The 23,920-nt window shown below is 45.6% G+C and overlaps 1 protein-coding gene across 1 annotated transcript; it reads right to left on the minus strand.

Moving 5' to 3' along the window:
- Positions 1-709: 709 nt before the first annotated feature.
- BEST1 (bestrophin 1) lies at positions 710-19,260 on the minus strand. The gene is made up of 9 exons (XM_074231312.1): positions 19,109-19,260; positions 18,058-18,152; positions 11,708-11,941; positions 9,347-9,501; positions 8,524-8,601; positions 7,076-7,228; positions 5,604-5,684; positions 3,795-3,946; positions 710-2,061 (listed from the first exon to the last, which is right to left on the minus strand). The coding sequence occupies exons 1-9, from the start codon at positions 19,258-19,260 to the stop codon at positions 903-905; spliced, it is 2,259 nt and encodes a 752-aa protein (XP_074087413.1). The 3' UTR covers positions 710-902.
- Between the last annotated feature and the right edge of the window lie 4,660 nt (positions 19,261-23,920).

Here is a 23,920-nt window from a genome sequence, read left to right on the forward strand (position 1 = left end):
GTTCGAGTACAGAGCTAAGGCTGCATCTTTGGGACCAGTTTTCTACCCCCAACTCCCTCAAAGCCCACCCAAAGTAGACTGCAAAGTGAATCTGGAAGTGGGAAGGCCTAGCTCCCGACTCTACATAGCCCTTTGGTTTCTCCTTTTATCTGGGTTGCAGAGCTGGAGGGTTCAAGACATTGGGAGTCTGCGGTGTCTGAAGGAAGCAGCTGACTGCTGGGAGGGGGACCAGGCTGCCTGGGGGTGGCAGGTGACTGTCCTGGACAATGCTCCAGCTGTTGGAGAGAAAGAATGAGAAAGAAGCAGGCCGCGTGCCCCCTACCCCAGCTGGTCCTGGGCTGCCCCTTTATAGTGAGCACAGCGAACCGAACCAAGACTTCAGGCAGGATGGCAGCTTTTCTTCCTCCCTGTCTCTTTCTTCCTTCCTTCCTTCCTTCCTTCCTTCCTTCCTTCCTTCCTTCCTTCCTTCCTTCCTTCTTCCTTCCTTCCTTCCTTCCCTCCTCCCTTTCTCTTTTTTCCTTTTCTCACTCCCTTACCTTTCTTTCCATTTCTTTAGTCATGATGTCCTTTTCCTTCCTTTTCTTTCTTTTGTCCTTTTTCTTTTTTCTTCCTCTTTTTCTCTTCCTTTCTCTTTGTTCTTTTTTTTTCCATTTTCTCTTTCTTCTGTCTTTTACTTTCTCCCTCCCTCTCTTTCTTTTTTTCTTTCCCTATTCTTCCTCCTCTCTCTTTTTCCTTCATTTCTTTTTTATTTCTTCCTTTCTTTATCCTCTGGCTGGCACTGAGGAAAGCCCTCTGCTGGATGACCAGCTTCTGCAGCCTAGTTCTACCTGGGCATGGATGGATCTCTAAGGGAATGGAAAGGGCTGCCTAAGGATGGAATTAAGAGGGGGGTGGGCTGCTGGCTATTTGAACCTGCCCCCCTGTCTTGAATCAGAAAAGGCCCTTCTTTCCAGGATGGTTTCCATTCGCCCCATCAAGTCTCCCTCTGCCAGGGAGTTGCCTGAGTCTTTGGGGGAAGGATTCTCAGCAGCTATCCTTGTCTCTGGGCTGCAATCACTTACGCTCCCCAGATCCTTTGGAGACCCTGCTGATTCCATGGAGATCTGGCCAGGGGTGCTGGATCCGTCCTCCTCTGAGCCTGGCATAGCAACTTTGCTGTACCTGTCTTGAGAGAGCAGTGGAGGGGCCAGAGGGGTTGTGGTGGGCAGAGGAGTGTCGTCTCTCCTTGGCTGCCCACTGGGGCTGTCCGCTGCGGCAGGGAGCGAATCTGGACGGAGAGCAGCTGGGTTCTCCAGAGTCAGCCAGGGCTGCCAGGGGCTTCTGGGTGTCCTAAAGCCATCTAGCTTCTCCCCATCAGGGGCTGCATCCTGTAATAGGAAGTTGGGGCTCTCTAGAGCCAGGGCTTGGGCCTCAGGGGTCCCCAGAGCACCAGGTTCCTCCTTTTTCCGGGGCAGATGGTCCTCCAGGGGAGCCACCAAGGAGGAGTCAGGGGCTTTGCCTTTCTCTGTGGGCCAGATGAAACTTTCCCTCATGCTGGAAGTCACAGAGTTTTGACTCGTGCCCATGTCACTGGCCTGCGACAGGCAGAAATGGGCACAGTTATCCTTGGAGAAGGAGGAGCTGTTCTGGACGGTGGAGGGAGCAACCCCTCTTCTTCCAGGTGGGCGCCTCAGTGGGAAAACCAGAGGGAAGGAAGTGATGGGCGTCTGGGGGGCACTGTAGAAGCCCGGCCTCTCATAGAGGGGGCTGGAAATGAAGGCGTCCAGCTCCCATAGCTTAGAGTCTTCACTCTCCCACTGGTCCTTCAAGTTGGCACCAACCTGAGAAGAAGCATCGCCCCTCAAGGCCCAGGCATTATGGGAGCTCCCGGGCTTGCCTACGTCTTGGTACAGGTAATCCCTTCTCCGGAGCAGGTTCATTCTGGAGGATGACCTACTGAAGCTGGGGGGCTGCACCCCCAGCAGGCGACTGAAGGGACCCATGAACGCACTGGAATGGTTGGCTTCCTCATTCTCTCTAATTTGTTCCAGGGGCTGAAATTCCATCTCTTCTTTCTGCATGCTGGGAAGAGGGAACATACCCCGCTCCTTAGCCTGAGTCAGAACCCACTCCTCAAAGTCAGAACTTGTCTGTCTCCCCAGAAGAGTGATACATGCTTCTTAGACTTTTATGATCATTTATAATTTACAATAACTCCATCGTGGCAGAATTTACAAAGCACTTCCATATTCATTATCTCTGTTGATCCTTAACCATCCCATTCATACAGTTGATGGATGAGGAACCTGGGACCAATGGAAATCTAACTAGGAAGTGGAAGAGGTTGGGGCCTTGGGGGCTTGAAGCATGGTGGTCTAATGGGAGAGCACCAGATGGTCCCAGGGCCTCCTGGAGTCTACCTCAGTTGCTTTGGCTGCTTTGGCCAATACAATTTGTGTGGCCTTGGGCAAGTCGCTTCACCTCTGCCTGTCCAAAAGACCCGATGTGCCACATCATAAAGGTCATATTGACGTGTGTGTGTGTGTGTGTGTGTGTGTGTGTGTGTGTGTGTGTGTGTGTAAGACAGATGGGGGGGAGATAAACACCAATAGGCATTATAGTGGCTTTCTCCTTTGATAAGGTATCTGCATCCCCTTCTAGCTCTCAATTCTACGACTTTAAGGCACTTGCAGCTCTAAATCTCATTATTTTCTGAATTTGCAAAAGGCATTTCAGATATTGGGGTATCAGAAGGGGGAACTCACCTACCCTCCTTTCTGGTGCTTCTGAAATCATACCACTAGGGGGCCCCCGACCCCCAGGCATCCATCCTCCATCCACAATGGCGGACATTGGCCAATGTTCTGCCTCGAAAATTCCACCCTTCTGTATGTGATGGATGCAACAAGAGATGGGGTGACTCAAGCCTTCCCCAAAGCAATGATTCAAGGAAATGGGGACTGGTAGAGGTAAGAGCCCCAGGTTTAGAAATCAGAGGATTTGGGCTGAAATTCCAATTCTATGACTTCCTTCCCATGATGGGACCGCAGACCAGTCATCTTTCTTCTCTGGGCCTCAGGGCCCTTCCTTCAACTGGACCAGATAACCCTAAAGTCTCTCCCAGGTCTCTATCTATGATGCAGTCATCTGTGATTGTAACAGGAAACCAGATTAAGATGGAGAAGGGCTTCATTTCCAGAGCCTGCCAGGGTGGGGGGAGTCAGATCCCGGGTATCAGACTGGACAGAGTCTTAGAGAATGTTTAGTTCAACTCTTTATTTTCTGCTCTGAATTTCTTCTCATAATGCTGTTACTGCAGCGCCATATTGTTCCATGTGACTGTGGGTCAAGACTGCAGTCATTTTCAATGGTTAGGTTTGGTGTTTAGTATTATTCTGGGTACTTGTGGGGATGTCCAAAAGACCAGATGTGCCACATCGTAAAGGTCATATTGATGTTTATGTATGTGTGTGTGTGTGTGTGTGTGTGTGTGTGAGAGAGAGAGAGAGAGAGAGAGAGAGAGAGAGAGAGAGAGAGAGAGAGAGAGAGAGAAGCATCTTATAGAGAGGAAGGGTCAGCCATGACCTGCCCGGGCTCATTCTCTCTGATGCTAGAGTGATGGCTTGTGTTCTCTGCTCCAAGAAGTTTCATCAGATCAATCTACCTGCTTAGAAATCATTTCTCTCCAAGCCTCATGAGATTTTACTGCAGATGAAGGAGGCCTTGGAGCCCACCCACTCTCCTCTCCAGCTTCTCACCACTGAGAGGGGGGAGATGGGGAAGGGTGGAGGGCTATCCCAGGGTAGGGGGCTCACCTGATGTTGAAGGTAGAGCCCAGGAAGGGGGCCCGCTTGGACTCGGCCGCTGCGGCTGTATATGGTGGGTGCGGATCTGGGTCGTTCCAGTACATGTCCTTTTCCAGGACTGGCAGATCTTGGTGCATCTCATCCACAGCCAGAAGAGATACCTATGGGTGGGGAGGGGGAGAAGTAGAAAGAAAGAGGAAAGGGATTGAACTGGGACCCCAGATTGTCCTCAGGAAATGTGGTTCTCGGGTTAGATCCCACCCTCCTTTTCTTCCCCACAATCTGAAATTCTATGACAGTGAATGAAGTTGATGCAGGAAAGGCAGGCTGTGATGGGGAAAGTCAACTTCATCAAATGCTTTAGGCAGGTTGGGCTACTCTCTCCTGCCCCTCAACCCCCATCTTGTCTTCTCTGCACCCGCCTTTGCCATCCTTTAAGCACCCAACTCAAATTGTTAGCCCCTCCAGCAGGGCTTTCCTCATTGGCCCATCAGACATACTCTCAAATTTCTCACATGGGTCTCTTCTCCTTCATTAAAACCTCTATTATGGACTATGTTACAACCATCTCTTCTGAGCTTGCTAGATTATAAGCTTCCTGGGGGCAGGCCACCAGCCCCTAGAAGAACATGTAGCACTCTCTGTTGGAAGCCCAGGGCTTGGTTCACCGCAGCTTGTTTATATTTACTGAGTAGTAAATGAATGAGTGGCCTGTTGATGAACAAGGATGTCCAAGGGAGAAGAGGACTACCTCTTCTTCCTGGAAGGATCGATAGGAGTTCAGTTATGCAAATATTGGCTATAGATGAGCTTCAAGTTTTTGGTTTTGTTTTTTTAATCCAAATATGTATTTTTTAATAATTCAAACCTGCCTGATTCTTAGCACAGTGACAGGAGAGTGAGTGACCAACTGTTAGTTGACTTGCTTGGGTCCACCCTTGACTTCTGCCCTTGACATCTTACTCAATAGAATCCACTGGCTCCCTAGTAAATGCTTAATATGTGTTTTTAAAAGGAGCTAGGTAGAATCTTAGAGCTCTTTACTTGGAGTCAGGAGGACCTGAGTCCAAATCCTATCTCAGACACTTAATAATTACCTAGCTAGGTGACCTTGGGCAGCCACTTAACCCCATTGCCTTGCCAAAAAAAAAAAAAAAGAAAGAAAAGAAAAGAAATGCTAGCTAGGGGCGGCTAGGTGGCACAGTGAATAGAGCACTGGCCTTGGAGTCAGGAGTACCTGGGTTCAAATGTGGCCTCAGACACTTAATAATTCCCTAGCTGTGTGGCCTTGGGCAAGCCACTTAACCCCATTGCCTTGAAAAAAAAATCTAAGAAAAAAAGAAGTTATTCTTATTGGGGGGCGGCTAGGTGGCGTAGTGGATAAAGCACCAGCCTTGGAATCAGGAGTACCTGGGTTCAAATCTGGTCTCAGACACTTAATAATTACCTAGCTGTGTGGCCTTGGGCAAGCCACTTAACCCCATTTGCTTTGCCAAAAACCTAAAAAAAAAATGCTAGCTAGCTATTTTTAGCTGACTGGTTACATGAACTTGTTATGGAGAGCAGATAAGTGAATGCATCTGAGAACATTTTTAGAAAATAGAAGTTAGTGACTGGGGGGGAATTTTTGTAATCTGCATTGGTGTCTGTAAGTTTCTGAGGGGCAAGGACAATGTCCTAGCTAAGCCCACCAACCAGCACAAGTTTTACCCATTGCAGGTATTTAATAAAAGTTTTTTCCTGGGTTTTTTTTCCTGCCTAAAATAGGGCAGGGCCCACCACCCCATTCAGGACCAACTGACTTTGATCTTCCTGTACCTGTAAATTCCGATCAAGCAGCCAGTTGGTCTCAAAGTCATCATCATCTTCTCCAAAAGGGTTAATGAGCTGTTCAGCCACCTGATACAGATAGAGGGGAAAGCTAGCTCCAACTGCCTTTGGAAAAATCATTACCTTAACCTTGAGAATCACTATTGATTGGTGACACACTCAGATCTCCAGGAAAGCTGCCGCCATGTCCCCAATGTCAGACGGTCACACAGACCCTGCCTGGCTGCAGCCAATCCAGAGGACACAGTTGGATGGGCTGTTCATTGTCTCCTTCCTCTGTCCAACCTCCTCCAAAGGTCTGATTTTGGTGCTTATCCCCCAGCACCCCCAGTCCAGGATCACACATCAGCCCAGATCCTTTCTGCCTCCTTATCCCCTTCTGAGCCCCAGGCCAAGTTGAACATCTTAGAATAGAAAACCTCAACGATAAGAGGGGCCTCAGAACAAAAAATGTTCAGTGATGATCCGTTGTGATGGCCTTGCTCATCTCAGCAGTACAATCATCAAAGACAATTCTAAAGGCCTTGTGATGGAAACTACCATCCAGATCTGGAGAAGAAACTATGACTGAATTCAGACCAAAGCTTACTATTTTCAATTTTAAAAATTTATTTTATGTTTATGCTTATGGTAATTTCCCTCTTGTGGTTTTTCCTTTTTGATTTGATTCTTCTTTCACAATTAATATGGAATTATGTTTAACATAGTTATATGTGTATAACCCATATTTGGCTGTTCTCTGTTAGGGTAGGAGGAGGGAAGGGAGGAAGGAAAAAATATGAAACTCAAAACCTAATAGAAATGGTTTTGAAAACCATGCTTGAAGTGGGAAAAATAAAGGAATGCATGAATTAAGAAAATAAAGTTTTAAAAAAGGAAAAATGTCAGAACTTTAGAATGTGGAACTTTAGAGTTAGAAGAAATCTTAGAACTTGGAACCGAGAGCATTATATCTGAGAGGAGTCTTAGAACAGAGAGCTTCATCACTGGGAAGGACCTTGGAACAGAGAATTTCAGATCTGAGAGGATCCTGGCTTTAAAAATAGAGATTATCAAGGAGCAGTTGGGTGGCTCACTGGCCAGAACAACCAGAACTGGAATCAGGAGGACTGTGTGATCCTGGGCAAGTCACTTAACCCTGATTACCTCCCCATCCCCCCCCCCAAAAAAAGGAATGTCAGAGTCTAGAGCATATCTCACTGAATATCAGGGCTGGGAGGGAGCTTAGAACATAGAACATAGAATGACTGAAATGGCTTAGACACTTCCAAGTCTAATCCAATCACTTTTTAGGAAAGCATATAAGACTGGAATGTTCTGTGGTGGGTGTCATTTGACCTCAGTTCATCCCATCTCTTCACTCTCCTTAGATCACCCTCCCCCACTGTCTGCTCCCTTAGCTCCTGGCCACTGGCACAGCTGGACGACATCCTTTGGCACAGGACTGCCCCGAGGCTCACCTTTAACCAGCCAGCATAGAAGAAGAATTGGAGAAGAGTGAAGACAGGCACGAACAGGTCTAGCTCGTGGCCGGGGTAGGATTTGGCTGGATCCAGAAACTGCCGCCCTATCAGACAGGCCAGAAAGAAGCTATAGACGGCGACGGTGACCACCTGGGTTGTAAGTGGAGAGGCCATGAGTGACATCCCACCCTGGATAGGGGGCAAGAGACAGAGTGGAGCAGATAACCCAGCTCCTTCCCTCCCCTGCCCGCTTCTAAGACAGGTAGAGACATCGGAGGAGACAGGTAGAGACATCGGAGGATGGCTGTATCACCCCATTGTGGCAGCTTCTCCACCAGCCAAACCTGCAATGGAACTAGACCAAAGAGCCATGAAATCTCAACATCTTGAGATCGTGGGGCTCTAGACCTTAAAATTGAAAGGAACCTTCGAAGCTGACTAGATCAGAGCTCCTCCCTGAGCAGAGACCCTGGCTCTCCTCAGCTCCCTTCTCAGTTTCCCCATTTCAGTTGGGTTCTGGGATTCTCTCCTTCTGAGCGAGCTAGAACATAGAATGTCAGATCTGGAAGGAACCTCAGAACCTAAGATGTGGTAGAATCTGGCCAAGTTTGATCCCTTCCAGGCCAGAGACCAGATTCTTTCAGAGGAAATAGAATCCTAATGTAGCCACAAGACAGAACTCTGAGGATCCTCACCTGGTCCAGATCCTGCCTGGACAAGAATGTACCTATAGACATTAGATAGACAAGTAGACCCAAGTTAGGGAGGCCCAAGTTCAAATTCTGTTTCGGATGTTTGATAGTGGGGTGGCCTTGGGTATATGCCTGCAAAATGGTCCCTAAAACAGCCTCCCAGGTTTGTTGTGAGGCTCACATGAAACAATATGTTCATAAGCTCCAGAAGCAATGACTCCCAATACCTCAGCATGCCTGGCTTGGGGTTATCCAGCATCCACCTGAAGACCAGGCATGGGGAGCTCATGAAGCCAAGTTCACTTTTAGGTACTTCTCATCATTAGGAAGTTTCTCTCCTCATATGAACCTGTCTCCGTGTACCTTCCCAAGTAGGGAATGTTTAGGACACATATGACAGATGCAGCTAATGTCTCAGATCACAGAACTCTTGGTCTAGAAGGGTATCTTTTTTCCCAGAGACTCCGCCATGGGCCATGAACTTCAATATTTTTACACTGTACTGCAATATAATTGCTTTCCATTGTGATCCTGTTTATTTTATTTTTATGCCCTCAAAAACAGGAGTCTGTTGGTTTCACCAGACCACCTGGCCAAACTGGCTAGTACAACTTAAAGTCCCTGGACAAGAGGAAGTCTGAATCCTTCAGTGGTGACATCTCTGCTAGAGTGGAGGGCAGAGCTTCTCTGCCCCTCTCAGTCCCTTCAGAATCCTGTATCATCCTATCCCTCCTCCGGATCTGATTTGCTTACCTGTGTGTAGACTAGAGGCACACTGATCCAGTCATAGCCATAGAGCGCTCCACACTGAGAACGTAAGGTGTTCAGTTCCTAGAGAAAAGCCAAGGGGAACAGGGAGGGGACAGTCATCTGTGAACCTTCTTCAACCCTTACTACAACTCAGTGCTCTTGCTTGGGAATGGGCTATCTCTTGTGGCAAAGAGAGAGATGATAAGTGGAGAGTGAGAAGGGGTGAGTCTTGATGCTTGCAAGATCTCAGAGTTAAAAATGATCCTAGAACATAGAACATCAGAGCCTAATCTAACCTTTCTCATTTTATAGTCAGGGAAACTGAGTCCATGGGAGGAAGTGACTTGTCCAAGGTCAGAGAAATTGTAACACTTGTATTTTGAGATTTTTTTTTGTATAGTTTCTTTCCTCTTCCTTGTGCCTCTAGACAAGTTATTTCAAAGTCTTTAAGCCTCAGTTTCTCAGAATGGTAAAGTCAAGATAAGATCATTGGACCACCCATTTCATAGACTTGTGAGTAAAGTGTTGGCAAACAGTCAAGGAAAAAGAAAATGAGAGCTGTTATCTGTTGCCACAGACTGGCCCCTGAGATGGGTGTGCCATGCTGGGCCACTGTCCCAGGGTGCCTTGGTGGTGCTACGAGAAGGCTTAAGGAGTCACCAGTATATAGGGAAAAAGTCCAGCCCAAGGTGTTCTTCATGGTGCTGAACCCCATAAATATTATTCTGCTTCTTATACCCATTGGCCACTCACAGGATGACCCCCGATCCTCTTCTATTCTCTCCCCTTCCCCTCATCCCCAAGCCCCAAGGACACGCAAGCTCACATTTAGGATACCCTGGAGAACCACGCTGTCCCTGATCTGGCCTTCCCTTCTGGCTTGGGCAGCCAGGTTGGCAAACCACACACACGGAACCCAGAATTTGTTGTGGGGAGAATTGAGGCTCTCAAATCGTTTGTGCTCCTCAGGGGTCATGAGGCCTAAGAACAACAGGAAAGAGAGTATCAGGGATGGGCAGGTAGGAAGGGATAGAAAGAGGGACCCACAGAAGGAACAGAGATACAGAAATGATGGTAAAATAATCCAGCTCCACCCAGGACTAGCTGAATAGGTCAACTAGGATCAACTCTTCGTCTTCATAGTTCCTCTCTGAGTTGACTTGGAGAAGAGTTCCAGATTTGGAGCCAGAAGTTGTGGTTCAGTCATTTCAGGTATACCTGGTTCTTTGTGACTCCATTTTGGGATTTTCTTGGGATTTACTGGAGTGGTTTACTCTTCCCTCCTTCCCTCCTTCCTTCCCTCCTTCTCCTCTCCTCTCCTCTCCTCTCCTCTCCTCTCCTCTCCTCTCCTCTCCTCTCCTCTCCTCTCCTCTCCTCTCCTCTCCTCTCCTCTCCTCTCCTCTCCTCGCCTCGCCTCGCCTCGCCTCGCCTCGCCTCGCCTCGCCTCGCCTCCCCTCCCCTCCCCTCCCCTCCCCTCCCCTCTCTTTTCATTCTTTTCTTTTCTCTTTTCTTCCTTCCTTTCTTTCTTCCTTCCTTCCTTCCCTTCCTTCCTTCCTTCCTTCCTTCCTTCCTTCCTTCCTTCCTTTCCTTCCTTCCTTCCTTCCTTCTTTCTTTCTTTCTTTCTTTCTTCTTTCTTTCTTTCTTTCTTTCTTTCTTTCTTTCTTTCTTTCTTTCAGTTTTTGCAAGGCAATGGGTTAAGTGACTTGCCTAAGTTCATACAGCTAGGTAATTATTAAGTGTCTGAGGCTGAATTTGAAATTACGTCCTCTAGAACATTCCTTTCTCTAGTTCATTTTACATATGAGGAAACTGAGACAAATAGAATCAAATGACTTTCTTAGGGTCACATAGCTAGTAAGGATTTTAATAAGCTGGATTTGAACTTAGAAAGATGAGTCTTCCTCACTTCAGGCTGCCTTGAGTCAGGAGACCAGGGTTCAAATCCTTGTCCTATCATTTTCTTACCTAAGTGACCTTGGGCCTCATCTATAAAATGAAGGGGCTAGCTAGATAGCTGCTGAGGTTGTTATACTAAATCTCTAAATCTCAATGGTACTAGTTATGGTTATACTTCCTACTGGGCGGTTAGGAGGAAAGTCTTTTGTACAACTTCAAGAGTCCCCCAAACAGGAAGCGTTTTTATTGTGATTGTTATTGTGAGGCAGTGTGGTTTGTAGAGTAGGTAGAGTTTCCACTTTAAAATCAGAAAGACCAAAGTTCAAGTCCCTGAACCTCTCAGTACCTTGGGCAGTTCTCTAAAATGATAAATTACAAAGCAGGGAGCCATGTCTTGGGGATGGATGTTGCCTAACCAGTGTTACAAGCACAGGCTATTCCTGGCCTAAATGTAGCCACATTGTACTAGTTGGACTTCCCAGAGTTGGGGTGAAGCTGCTGCTCCCTCAATGACTCTCAGACCCTGAGGAGGAAGCCTAATGCTAGATGACATTTATCTGAGTTCACTTTTTGTTTTGTTTGACTTTTTGCCCATCCCCAGACCCAGAGATTGGACTCAGGGAGGCTGCCAGCATAGCTGTGGTGGTGGTAGGGTTCCTACAAAGAATACGGCCTGGATGTTGAATGAGGAAACTTTGCTTCTCATCCTGTCTTTGCAGTAAAGTGACTTTGGGCAAGTCATGCTTCCTTTCTGTGAAGAGGGTTGAACAGAGTGCTAGATCTCTGAGGTCTTCCCTGCTGAGTCAAAATCCCACGGAATCTACAGTCAAGGCGCCACCACCAACTGGCTTGGAGACTTTGGGTAAGTCTCTGGGTCTCTCTTATGGAGAGCTGGGTGCCCCTTGGGACTTGTTGACTTCTTCTGTGTCCAGTCAGGAAGTCTGATTGAACAACAAGATGGTGTAATGGATAGATCAATGTGCCTGGAGTCAGGAAGAGCTGAGTTCAAATCTAGCCTCAGACACTTATTAGCTATCATCCTGGCAAGTTCTTTACCCTCTTTCTGCCTCAGCTTCCTCATCTGTAAAATAAAGCTAATGTTCTGCTTCCTAGGGTTATTGTGAGAATGAAATGAGATATTTATAAAATACTTGTTATTAAATGTTATTATGATTATTATAGAGATGGGGCAAGGCCCAGGCCTGGGCTGTGAGGACCAGAGGTGGTTGTCCAATCCCTCAAGGAGCTGGTGTATCCCAATTCTCCCTTCCTGTTAGCCCTGCCCACCTACCAGCCTGCACCAAATGTTGGGTGCTGGGGAAGCGCTTATAGACAGCAGTGCTGACTGAGCGGAGGATCAGGACACTGCACAGATGGGCATAACGCATCAGGGTGCGACGAAGCAGCCGGCCTTGCTCCTCTTCGCCTTCCACATTGGCTGAGACCAGGTTCATGAGTCGATCGGGCCAGGGGATGCTCTGGTACTGGCTCCACCAGCGGGACACAACCAGGGTCACATAGAAACCTGGGCCAGGGAACAGATAAAGGAGAAGAAATTGAACTCCCTCTGTCATTCAGTCCAACAAAGATTTATTTAGTCTTTACTGTGAATGAGATAGTATTCTGGGCAGCTAGATGAACAGAAGATAGAACACTGGCCTTGGAGTCAGGAAAACAGGAGTTCAAATTCAGCCTCAGACACTTACTTGCTGTGTGACCTTGGGCAAGTCCCTTAACCCTGATTGCTTTGCTTCCAGGGCCATCTCTAATCATCCTGATTCATATCTGATCACTGGTCTCAGATGGCTCTGGAGGAAAAACTGAAGCTGGTGACTTAGCACTGTTTCCCCTCACTCAACTCCAATGCATGTGCTTATTATGACATCACCTCCCTGATCTCATGGTCTTCTTCAAAATGAAGGACAAACATTGTTATTTTCCCTGATATCATGGTCTTCTTCAAGAATGGAGGATAAACTAGCAGTGTGACCTTGGGCAAGTCACTTCACCCTGAGAGCCTCGCATCCAGGGCCATCTCCAGTCATCCTGATTCCCATCCGGCCACCGGATCCAGATGGCTCTGGAGGAGAAAGTGAGGCTGGTGACTTAGCACAGCCCCCCCCCCCCCCCGAACCAATTCATATGCTTGTCATGACATCATATCCCTGATATTGTGGCCTTCTTTAGGAAAGAAGGGCAAAACATTGTTCTGGGCTTTAGACCTAGGAAGGTGAAGAATGAGTCAAGGAGTTCACAGTCCATTGGGAGACCCTCAACACACATAAATAGAATCGTGATCAATTTAGAGAATCAATCCCAGTTAGTTAATGACAATGGGGTTTTGGAAAAGGCTTTAGGCAGAAGGAGTGCCTGAATTCTGTCTAAAGGTAGGGAGAGAGAGACAGAATGAAGTTTGAGGGCCTACCAAAACAAAGCTATAGAGATGACAGAGGGAGTGCTGTATAAGGAACGGAGAGGAAGCCAGGGTGCCAATATCAAATATTGTTGGAGGGGAAAAGTTTCCTGTGAGGTTGGAAAACTAGGTTGGAGTCAAATTATAAGTTTAAAGTAAAATCAAATGGGCCTCAGACACTTCATAATGACCTAGCTGTGTGGCCTTGGGCAAGTCACTTAACTCCATTTGCCTTGCAAAAAACCCAACCAACCAACCAAACAAAAAAGTGAAATCAAATGGAAGTATTTATTTGTACCTGTTCACAGAGACAATAGGAAACTACTGATGTGGGGGGGGGGGGCATGATGGGGGCAGGCATAATTAGATGGATCCTTAAGGGAAATCACTTTGGCAACTCTGGGAAGGGTAGATTGGAGTGGGGTGAGGCTGGAGGCAAAGAATCTGATTAGGAGACTCTATTCACAGTGAGAAGTAATGAGAACCTGAACCACAATGGCAGCCACATGAAGTCAATGAGGGAGGTAGATGTGAGAGTTATAGAGCCAGGAAGGACAATGTTGGTGAAAGATTGGAGTAATTCAGGATAATATTGCGATGAAGAACCTAAGAGCCTGGAAGAATGACTGTGGCTTCAGCAGGAGGTCAGCCCGGGGATATCCCTAGGGTTGGGAACCTGAGACTGGAATACCCTGTGGAATGGAAGGAGGGAAGGAGCCAGGGATGGGAAGGGGCAGGGGACCCTGGGGTCAATCCTCTAGGACCCAGAGTATTATAAATCTCTAGCATTCAGAGCTAGAGGGATGTTTTTCAGATCATGACTTTGAACAGATAAGGAAACTAAGGTTCACAAAGGAGAAATCACTTGCCCAAGGTGAGTTGAAGGTAGAGCCAGGATTCAAACACATGTGTTCTGACTCCAAAATCATGCTCTTTTCACTCAAGGCCAGGAATTAGTGACTATCAATCTCTTTGGATTTTGACCCTAGAGGTGGGAATAGGGATTAAATGCCAGGTTATATCTCAAGATTCTTTTGCTGTCATCTTCACGTACCCTATAATCTTAAGAGAAATGGAGCCAGTACTCTGTCTCAGATTCCTCCTTTATAATGAGAAAAATCAGTCTTATATCAATACCCAAAGGATTAGGGGAGTGTGAATAATAACATATCCCCCCCAGGGCTAAGGGGATCCTGGAAGGTTCATTTTGCTGCTCAGTCCTATAGGTTCTAGTACCTCCAAAAGATCCTTTTCTTTAAACTGCTCAGAAAAAGAGATTTCGCCCCCTACCCCTACAACCTGACTAACCATAGTCCTCCTAGCTACACTTTTAGCCTATTCCCTATTTCAATCACTCAACAAGGATCTATTGAACTTCTTTTATGTGTCACATAGTGTGCTAGTCAAAATGAAACTGTCTCTATTTGCTTTCAAGGAATAATAGTCTAATAGGGGAAAAACAAAAAGTCATTGTAGAATTCAATATAATTCAACAATGATATATGGACCTGGAGATAGGGGGAAAAAAAGGCAAAATTGCTCCTGCCTTCAGGGAACTTATAATTTACTGGGAGAACAAGAAGATATAGATAAGTAAATATAACTTTATTTGAAGGTGAAGAATCAGGAAAATCTGGGTGGTGAAGTAGAGAAAACTCTGGGCTTGGAGTTAGGAAAATCTGACACTTAATAGCTGTGGAATGGTCACTCAAACCTGTTTGCCTCAGTTTCCTCAACTATAAAAAAGGACTAATAGCATCTTTCAGGACTGTTGGGGAATCTCGAGACAATATTTGTAAAAAGCACCTGGTCCATTGTAGACACTATATAATGTTTATTCCCTTCCTTTAATATCACATAAGACTGAGGTGAGAGCTACAGGTTCAGTGGATTCCAGGGCCCAGGTTTTGCAAAAGCATGGAGAAGGTAAGTTATCAAGCCAGTTTGGTTGGAATGTAGAATGGATGTAAGAGACTAACACGAAGAATGTCTGGAGAGGTTAGGTGGGCGTCATTTTGGAATGAGCTTTAAATGCCCAGAAGATGAAGAGCTATATTTTGTCCTGGGACAATAGGGAACCCCTGATGATTTCAGAGAAGGGTGTGACATGATCAGAACTGTGTTTTAGGAAATTTTTTGGTGGCTATGTGGGGAATAGATTGAAGATAGGGATGTCTAGAAGTAGAAAACTTAAGTTTTTTGTTAGACTAGCTGCTCAGGATGTGTTCGGTTCCTGCCTGCTAGCCTATCCTTCCCCAGGCGAATGTTGAAGGGTGGGAGACAAGGATGGAAAGTTCTCCAAGTTCTCCAAGATCTCCTAGATCTCCATTTATTTACCAGAATAAAGTGCTTAAATATCCTCCCCAGTCCCTGGTCCACTCCCACTCCTTTGGCACTCTTCAATCAACCAGTAAAATAGTGTTCCAGTGCTCAAGGACACCAGGTAATGAAAGTTTTCAGTATTCCCACACACAACAGTCCCTTACAGAAAACCAGTTTGGATGCTATTCTAGGGGTTCAGAAGAGAGGCATTGAGAGCCTGAACCCATGTGAGCAGGAAGAAGAAGACAGAGCAACAGAAACGTTCTTCTTGTCCTTCATTCTCCTTTTCAAAGAGGAACAATGATATCACAAGGGAGATTGGACAAGCCTTGGCAGATGAGTAGGGACCAAGCAGAGGTGTGAGAGAGAGAGGAAAGTTGAGAATGGCTTCAAGGACCCTTTCTAGATTATATGGAAGTTCAGAGAAAGGAGAGTGTTCAAGATGGGAGGGAAAGAAGAGAATTCATTCTGTTTTTCAGTATGTGGAATTTGAGGTGCTGATGGGACAGCCAAGTGGAGTTGTTTGACATGCAACTGAGGTGAAATTGGAATACAAGAAAGGAGGAATGATTTTGGGAGTGCTATGTAGAAAAAAAGAATAATTAAACCCATGGAAGTTGAAATCACCAATAAAAAGTATATAAAACAAGGGTTTTTTTCCTCTTTATTTAAGGCAATGGGATTTGAGTGACTTGTCCAAGGTCACACAGCTAGACATTAAGTTTCTGAGGTCAGATTTGAGCTCAGGTCCTCTTGACTCCAGGGTAGGTGCTCTATCCACTGCCCCAAAAGAAGGGTTTTTAAGTTGGAGTCTGCAGACCTCCACAAGAGACCTGTGAATAGATTTCAAGGGGTTCCTGAGCATAGGTGAGAATCCTTTATTTTCACTAATTTTAACTGAAATCTGATATTTCTTTCAATTAAAAAATTAAAAATACTATTCCCCCGTGAATGGATTCATAGGCTTAACCAGTCTAACAAAGTGCCAGAACCTCTGGTAGTAATGAGAAGAGGACAGGGTTTGGAATGGAAACTTGGGGAACACTCCCAAGTGAGTGGGTGTGGTGTGGCTACAGAGGAGGAGCTGGTGGAAAGGGAGGAGATCCAAGCAGGAGCACTTTCAATTCAGGTTGGGAGGAGAGAAGGTACAGGAGGAAGGGGGGGGTAGACTATGTGAGGAGGTGCAGAAAGAACAACTCCAATCAGGTTCAGGGTTTGGAAATCAGATTCCAAAGGGTTGAGAAGTGAATGGACGATGAGGAAGTAGAGACAAGTGTGAGATAATTCCTTCTAGGAGTTTGGCTGTAATCTAGAGGATGCTAGTTGGAGGGCAGAGAAGGGTTTTCTGAAGCTAATGTACAAAGCACCTGGGCTGGGCTCTCTCCAATAGAAGAAGCTAGCAAGTTTTTTGGAGAGATCTTGGAGCTTGTGTAGACTGGTTCTGGTTGGCTAAGCATGTATAGCCTGCAGAAGCATTTAAAAAGGTCTGTCACCTCCAGCTGTTTCTTTGTTTTTTTCTTCCTCTTTTGACCTCACTGGGGTCTCCTTAGCTCTGGTCTGGTGACAGACCATGCCAACCTTGGAAGTTCTGAAAGGTAGGGAGGATGGACTATGGAAAGCCAGGCTGGGTTTTGCAGTTGGTGAATCACTGCAAAAGGTAAACTTTGGGATGGCCATTGAGACCACAGCCTGCACTAGATGAGGCTTGGGTTCATCTAACAGTTGTATCACATTTAAACGTGAACTAGGTAAAACCAACACCATGTTGGAATTACATTTGGAGTCTTGTCCTCCAGAGAGAGGGATGATTTTCGGGAGAGGTGTTGAGGAAATATTAGTATGTTTGTTCTGAATGAATCTTGGGAGAAACTGACCCTCTGTCAAAGCTTCTGATATTAGGAGGTTAAAGAGAACCTAGCTAGTTACAGGCCTCCAAAAATGGGGGCTCCTAGAATGGACAGCTGTAGAGAGAGCATCCCTATGACTCCCAAAAGGAACCATAGAGCTTGTAGAGTTCAATGGCTCTGCCTGACCCTCCAGAGGGACCATAGGAGAATGGAGCAGGACCTGGGCCTGCTGGTAGATAAATGGAAAGGAGGCACTGGATGAGGAAGAATGGAAGATTGGTTGAGGGACAAAGTGATGAAGGGGCATGCTCCAGGAGGTCAAGGGCAGAAGGAGCCAAATAGAGGAGAATAGGGTGGGTATGAGAGAGCAGGAAGAGAGATGACTTAGGACTGAACACAACTCTGGAGTCAGAGGTGCTAGATTCATGTCCTATTGGTGGCACTGGTCTCAGTTTCCTCATAGTTGTCCTCTGAGACCCATCTAACTTTACCTGTAGGATCCTACGCAGATTATTAGTATTGTGTAGAAACCAGAAATAGTTGTTTATCACGATCTGAATGAATTTGGAGCACACTCTCTTCTCCCCCTGACTTGCTTGCTTTCTGCCATGCTCCTTTCCCCTCATTTCTTCTCCTGATAGACAGGACAGACAGGCACCAACAAGACAAGCAGCAGACAGGTGGGATGGACAGGTGGATAGAGACAGATGGACACATGGACACATGGATGGAAAAACAGATACAGACACATCACACAAACGGATGGACGGATGAACAGACAAACACAGACAGAGGGATGAACAGACAGATGAGCAGACACACAGACATATTACACAAATAGAACACATGGACAGACAGACAGACACATCACACAGACAAATGGATGGACAGACACATCACACAGACAGACAGACACACAGACACCCCCTCCTATGGGCATTTCTCCTGAGTGTGGCTCATAAGCCCCAAGACCTGCCCTGCCAGCATCAAGGTTCCACGCATGTGGCCCATTAGTGGCCCCTGTCTGGGGGCAGGGTGGGAGAAGCCTTCAGGACTTACCCAGCACAAAGGACACAGGGATGAGCTGAGCATACTTGTCACAGTACAGGGCCAGCTTCTCAAATAGCAGCCTCTGGTTCTCACTGAGGATCAATCTGAGAAAAATCAAGATGGGAGGAGGTCGCAAGGAACACAACAATGGGAATGAGCCGAGTTGGCTTTTCTAAGGTTGCTAGAGCAGACAGGGTACTAGAAAATCAGGAGGATATGGGTTTGAATCCTGCCTCAGGTCCTAGCTGTCTAACCCTGGCCAAGTTGGTTAATCAACTAGCATTTCTTAAGGATTGACTGGTGCCACCCGGTGCTGAGCATTGAAGGGAGTCCCTGTTCTCAGGGTGCTTACAGTCGAACGGAGAAAACAACATGCAAGCAAATTGTAAACATCGAACTGGAGATGATCTACAGAGAGGGGATCAGACCAGGCTTCATGTGACTCGAACAATGCTGACTCACAGATAACGTCCACCAAAAATGGCCACAAAAGCAAGTCAACTTCCTTCCTCTTCCCTGAGCTAGAGAAGTTGGCAGATCCCTCCCAGCTCTGAAGTTCCAAGGCTCCTTCTCAGCCAGCTCCCCCAGGGTTGGCCTAGAAGACTCCTTCCAGCTCTGGCATTCCAGATCCTAGATTCTGAGACTTCTCCATGACTTGACATTCTGTGTTCTAAAATCCTTTCCGGTTCCGAGATTCTTTATCTTCAGATCCCTTCTAGCCATGACCTATAATCAAAGGTTCCTTCCAGTTCTGATGTTCAATGTTCTAAGATTTCTTCTAGTTGACAGTCTAGGTTCTAGGTTCTATGCGTTCTCATGCTCTGACATTCTATATTGTGATCTAAAATCCTTTCCAGTTCTGAGATTCTTTATTTTCAGTTCCTTACTTGCCTTGACTTTCCAGAATCAAAGATTCCTTCCAGTTCAAATGTTCTATATCCTAAGATTTCTTCTAGTTTAATTCTAGGTTCTTCCAGCTGCAGCATTCTCCATCCTTGGTCTTAAAATTTCTCTCCCAACTCTGACCTTCCCTTTGATGTCTCCCCTCCTTTTGACTCACCTGTAAATCATGCTAATGGTGAAGTAGCAGAGAATGAAGATGGAGAATTCACAGTAGAGGAGTTTGTAGATGCTTCCTCGCCACTGGAGCAGAAGTCTGGAGAAGGTGCCCAAGTGAACGTTGGCCACCCGATTGGTGTAGGTGACAGTCATGCTCCTGGAATGAGGGGAAGCCAAGGGTGGGTCACAGGTAGCAGCAGCAGGAGGGGTCAGAGAAATGGAACAGGGGACAGGATGACCAGGAATGGATCACAATGTTTCTCAACAGATGAGTGACTTTTGGGGGGGAGGGGCTCCCTAAAAACTAGGGGAATGAAGACTGGGCCTTGTTAAGATGGGAGCCCTGAGGCTGGCAGATCCCGGGCTTCCCATAACATTTTCCTACTCTATCTGAAGACCCTTCCACTCCTAAAGTAGGGATTTTTCCTGATCTCTGTCTCTGTATCTCTTGCCCTGACATAGGTTCCAGTCTTTCTAAAGCTTATCAGATCAGATGAGTTCAAGGGTATGGGGGCTAGACGTGTCACTTCACCGATGTGTTCATGTATGTAATATGCATATAGCTTGTTAGGGGTCCACATATCTTGACTAGTTAAACCCTACAGTGTCCTCATAGCTCCCAAGACACTCCTTCATTCCCAAGAAACAACCCCTACCTTCTTCCCCCCCATACTCACAGGTGTGATGTCCACGCAGTACCAGCGCCTTAGGAATGTTTGGTGGCTCAGAGTCCTGATCAGCTCCCCAGGAACCAACTGCAATTGCCCCCCCCCAACCCTTCATTCCCACTCCCCTCTTTTGGGGGAGGGGGCTGAGTCTTGACCAAACCCAAGCTGAGCCAGCCCTGGTCACTTGATTCCCTAATCCCTTTTCCTTCCACAAAGGAGCCTGTTGTCTCTGCCCCTCTGTCTAATCTTCCAGTGAAAGCCTGCTTGGTTCCCTCCTCCTTCCTCACCACCCCTTCCCCTAGGACCAAGGGGGGGACCCTTCTAATTCTTTCCTGTTCACCTCCTGCCCACGTGGCCAGAGTGATGCCCCACACACTTTAATCAGGGTAGGATGGCTCAGTGCCAGGAGTCATCTCCTTTCATTTTCCTTGCTTTCTTCCAGTGTAGGGGAGGAAGAAGAAAAGGGGACAGGAGGAAATTAAGAAGGCAGTCTGTGTGTGTGTGTGTGTGTGTGTGTGTGTGTGTGTAGGGGGTGGTGGGTGTAACCAGGAGGACTCATTAAAACTTGAAATCCAGGCCTTGGTTGTGTTCTTTCTCAAGAATAATTCTCTCAGTGAATATATCAACCAGGAAAAGTGGACAAGATGGAGGAATGAATGAATGAATGAATGAATGATAATTTACTAAGCATTTTCTATGAGCTAAGCATAAGAGAAAAAGGAGGAAGAAGAGAGGGAGAAGGAAGAGGGAAAAGAGGAGAAAGAAGAGGAAGAAATGGAAGCAGAGGAGAAGGAAGAGGATGCAGGGAAGCTAATAATTGCCATTGGTCTGGCTTGATATGGGCAGGCTGCTACCATACGTTGCAACAGAAATCACCATCTCTGAAGACACTGATTCAAATCTCACCTCTGATACTTACTACCTCTTTGACATTGGACAAATTGTTGAACTTCCATAGGACTCGGGTTCCTCAGTTTTAAAATGAGGAGATGGCTAGATGGCCTCTGAGGAGCCTCTTCCATATCTTTTTTGAATCTCTGATTCTGCCACTTTCATCCAAACAGTCCCTGAAAGTCTCAGAGGACCCCGCCCCCCAGACCTGCTGGCTGTGGATGAGATGCCCCAAGACCAGCTAGTTTTGACATGCTCTGGAACAGCCCAGATCCCCACTTACCATTCCTCCGTGGTTGCCATTGCTGAATCCAAGTGGGCTTCCTTCCTCCTCAGAAACTCAATATTTCTATTGACCTTTTTGCAGTAATAAAATAGTAGGAGGTCTATTACTAGTGAGGCACAGGACCTGGGCCTGCTCCTCCAGCCCCTATTCATTCTGACCTGTTGGGTCCCCAAAAGGTCATGCATTATATCTTCCTTCAGATTTCTAGAGGACCTTGATGTCCTGAGAAGTGGTTTTCTATAGCTGTGAAGCCCCCATCAGTGTATGACCTTCCCAGTTGTATCAGAGTGATATCAATTAGGCAACCAAACTTAATTAGCTTCTTGTGCAATCTTTCATTGTTATTATTAATTATTACTATCATTATCATCATCATACTATGTTATGGAAATGCTTGTTTTATGTCATAAATTAAAAATAAAATCATAAAAATTTTAGAAGACCAACAAAAGGGTATTTGTTAAGTTACTTGAGAGAGAACAATTGGTATAAACCATCTCCTCAAACTGAAGGAATATTCTCCCACAACAACAACCCTCTTATACCAGTATTGTCTTCTCTGCTCTGGGTTTGTTCTTCCTCCCTCCTAAGGCTCTGAGAGGTTGTGGGCCTTCCAGAAGGCACAATTAGAGAGGCACAGCACCTGTCTAGACCTGGGTTTTTATTTTTATTAATTTTTTTCAAGGCAAATGGGGTTAAATGGCTTGCCCAAGGCCACACAGCTAGGGAATTATTAAGTGTCTGAGGTTGGATTTGAACTTGGGTACTCCTGACTCCAGGGCCAGTGCTCTGTCCACTGCATCACCTAGCCACCCCGGTTTGTTTTTTTTTTTTAAGAAAAATGTTATTTATTTTGGGTTTTACAACCCCCCCCCCATTCTTGCTTCCCTCCCCCCACCTTCTCACAGAAGGCAGTTTGTCAGTCTTCACATTGTTTCTACAGTATGTGTTGATCCCAGTTGAATATGATGAGGGAGAAATCATATCCTTAAGGAAGAAAAATAAAGTATAAGAGATCGCAAAATTACATAAGATCATGGGTTTTTTCCCCCTAAATTGAAGATAATAATCTTTGGTCTTTGTTCAAACTCCACAATTCTTTCTCTGGATATGAATGGTATTCTCCATCGCAGATAGCTAGACCTGGGTTTTTATAGCATGATTAGACTCAGAAGGGGTTTAGGAATTTATGTTGCCTTTCTTGTGTTGCCCAAAGTTTGTGGGCAAGGACTTATTTCTGGATTGTGACTTTGAGCCCTTCCTCTTCCTCTTTAGTCACCAATCATATTGGGGGCCCATAGTAGAGTGATGGAGCAAGGCTTGGCCAGGGGTTGGAGATAAACTTTACCCAGGAATCTCAGTTCTCTGCTCAGTTCCCCAAAGTCAACCTTCAGTAGTTCACGTCTTCCTCTTCTGATTTCTTTAGAAATCTGGTTTCTCTTCCTCCTACTCTGAGCTTACATCCGGTCCAGCTGGTGGGTCTGTTCTCAAAGATCTTTGACAAAGCAGGGGAGTTGGCCTCTCTCTCTGTTTGCTATTCCAGGCTTGATGAGAAATGAAAAAGAGCAGGCAGATCTGTTCAGAAAAAGCAGCCTCATCTTCCTGGACTAACAATTGATGGAGAGGTGTAAAATAGTCACAGGTTCCACTGCATCACTCAAATTTCAACATGAGACATGTTTTTTTGGATGGGGCCAAGAATATATTTTGCTTCACTATTCAGTTATTATAAAAGTTTTGTTTTTCTTTTTTTAATGGTGAGGGGGATGGCATGGGGGAGGGAGAGAAAATTGAATTTTGCTCATGGAAAAAAATTTTTAAAAATCTCATAATAAATTCCATAGCATCACTCAAATCTCAAAATGAGACAGAATTTTTTTTTGGACAAGGGAATTTATTTTGTTTCCCTAGTCATAGTTATTGCAATAATTTTACTTTTTTTTTAAATGGTGAGGGTATATAGTTTGAGGTGGGGAGAGAAAGTTGATTTTTGCTCATAGAAAAAAATTAACTAAAAAAAAGTCTCAGGATAAATTCCACAGCATCGCTCAGATCTCAAAATGAAACATTTTTGGGGGGCAGGGGAATTTATTTTGCTTCACCATTCATAGTTATTACAAGAATTCCTTTTTTCATTTTTAATGGTAAGGTGGTATGATATGGGGACCAAAGTTGATTTTCGGTCATAAAAAAATTAATTTGAAAAAGTCTCAGAATGTCAGAGTTGGAAGGGGCCTCAAAGACCACATCAATAGGTTTACAAAGCCTATTTACACACATTATTTTATTTGTTTACAATAACTATGTAAAGTAGGTTTCTGTTTAACAAATGAAAAAACTGAGACTCAGGAAGATTATTAAGAAACTTGCCCCTTGTCATTAGAAAGTATCTGAGGTTCAATTTGTATCAGATCTGCCTGACCCTGAGTCCAATAGTCTTTTTATTATTCCATATTACCTTTCATCTTCATCTGGTCTTATATCTGGATGGGAATCCTCTCCAAAACAACCTAGGCAAGAGATCATCTAAGTACCTGGCCTTAGGTGGAGCCCAATGCTTCTCATATTTTTGGCAAGCTCTGGTAGGTGTCTAAATCTATTTTTCTGTCACCATTTCTGGTTTCCCTTTTTAGGACCAAATGAGGGTCCAGTGGAGTCAGAAAGACCTAAGTTCAAATCCAGTCTCAGACACTTGTTAATTGTGCGACCCTGAGTAAGTCACTTAAACACCAGTTTCCTCATCTGTAAAATGAGAATGATCACACCAACCTCCTAATGTTGTTGTGAGGTTATAGTAAGATAGTGTTTACACAGAACTTTGATAAGTGCCGATCATTGTTTATTATTAAGCCAAACAAAGTCTCATCTTTTTCTATTGGCAGGTTCTCCCAGTATTTAAAAAAACTCTCAAACTCCACCTCTCCACTCTCCCCCAAACTCCAAGTTTCTATTTCTCCCTGCCAATTGT

This window comes from Macrotis lagotis, chromosome 3 (genome assembly GCF_037893015.1).
Source record: "Macrotis lagotis isolate mMagLag1 chromosome 3, bilby.v1.9.chrom.fasta, whole genome shotgun sequence".
Taxonomy (NCBI): domain Eukaryota; kingdom Metazoa; phylum Chordata; class Mammalia; order Peramelemorphia; family Peramelidae; genus Macrotis; species Macrotis lagotis.

What these genes read in the sequence shown, in the direction of transcription:
- BEST1 (XM_074231312.1), bottom strand. Translation starts at nt 19,260, where the DNA reads ATGACTGTCACCTACACCAATCGGGTGGCCAACGTTCACTTGGGCACC. An exon ending in CCAACATTTGGTGCAGGCTG is followed by an intron (nt 9,502 to 11,707) that starts GTAGGTGGGCAG and finishes TGTTGTTCTTAG; the next exon opens with GCCTCATGACCCCTGAGGAG. An exon ending in GGCTCTACCTTCAACATCAG is followed by an intron (nt 2,062 to 3,794) that starts GTGAGCCCCCTA and finishes CCCTCTTCCCAG; the next exon opens with CATGCAGAAAGAAGAGATGG.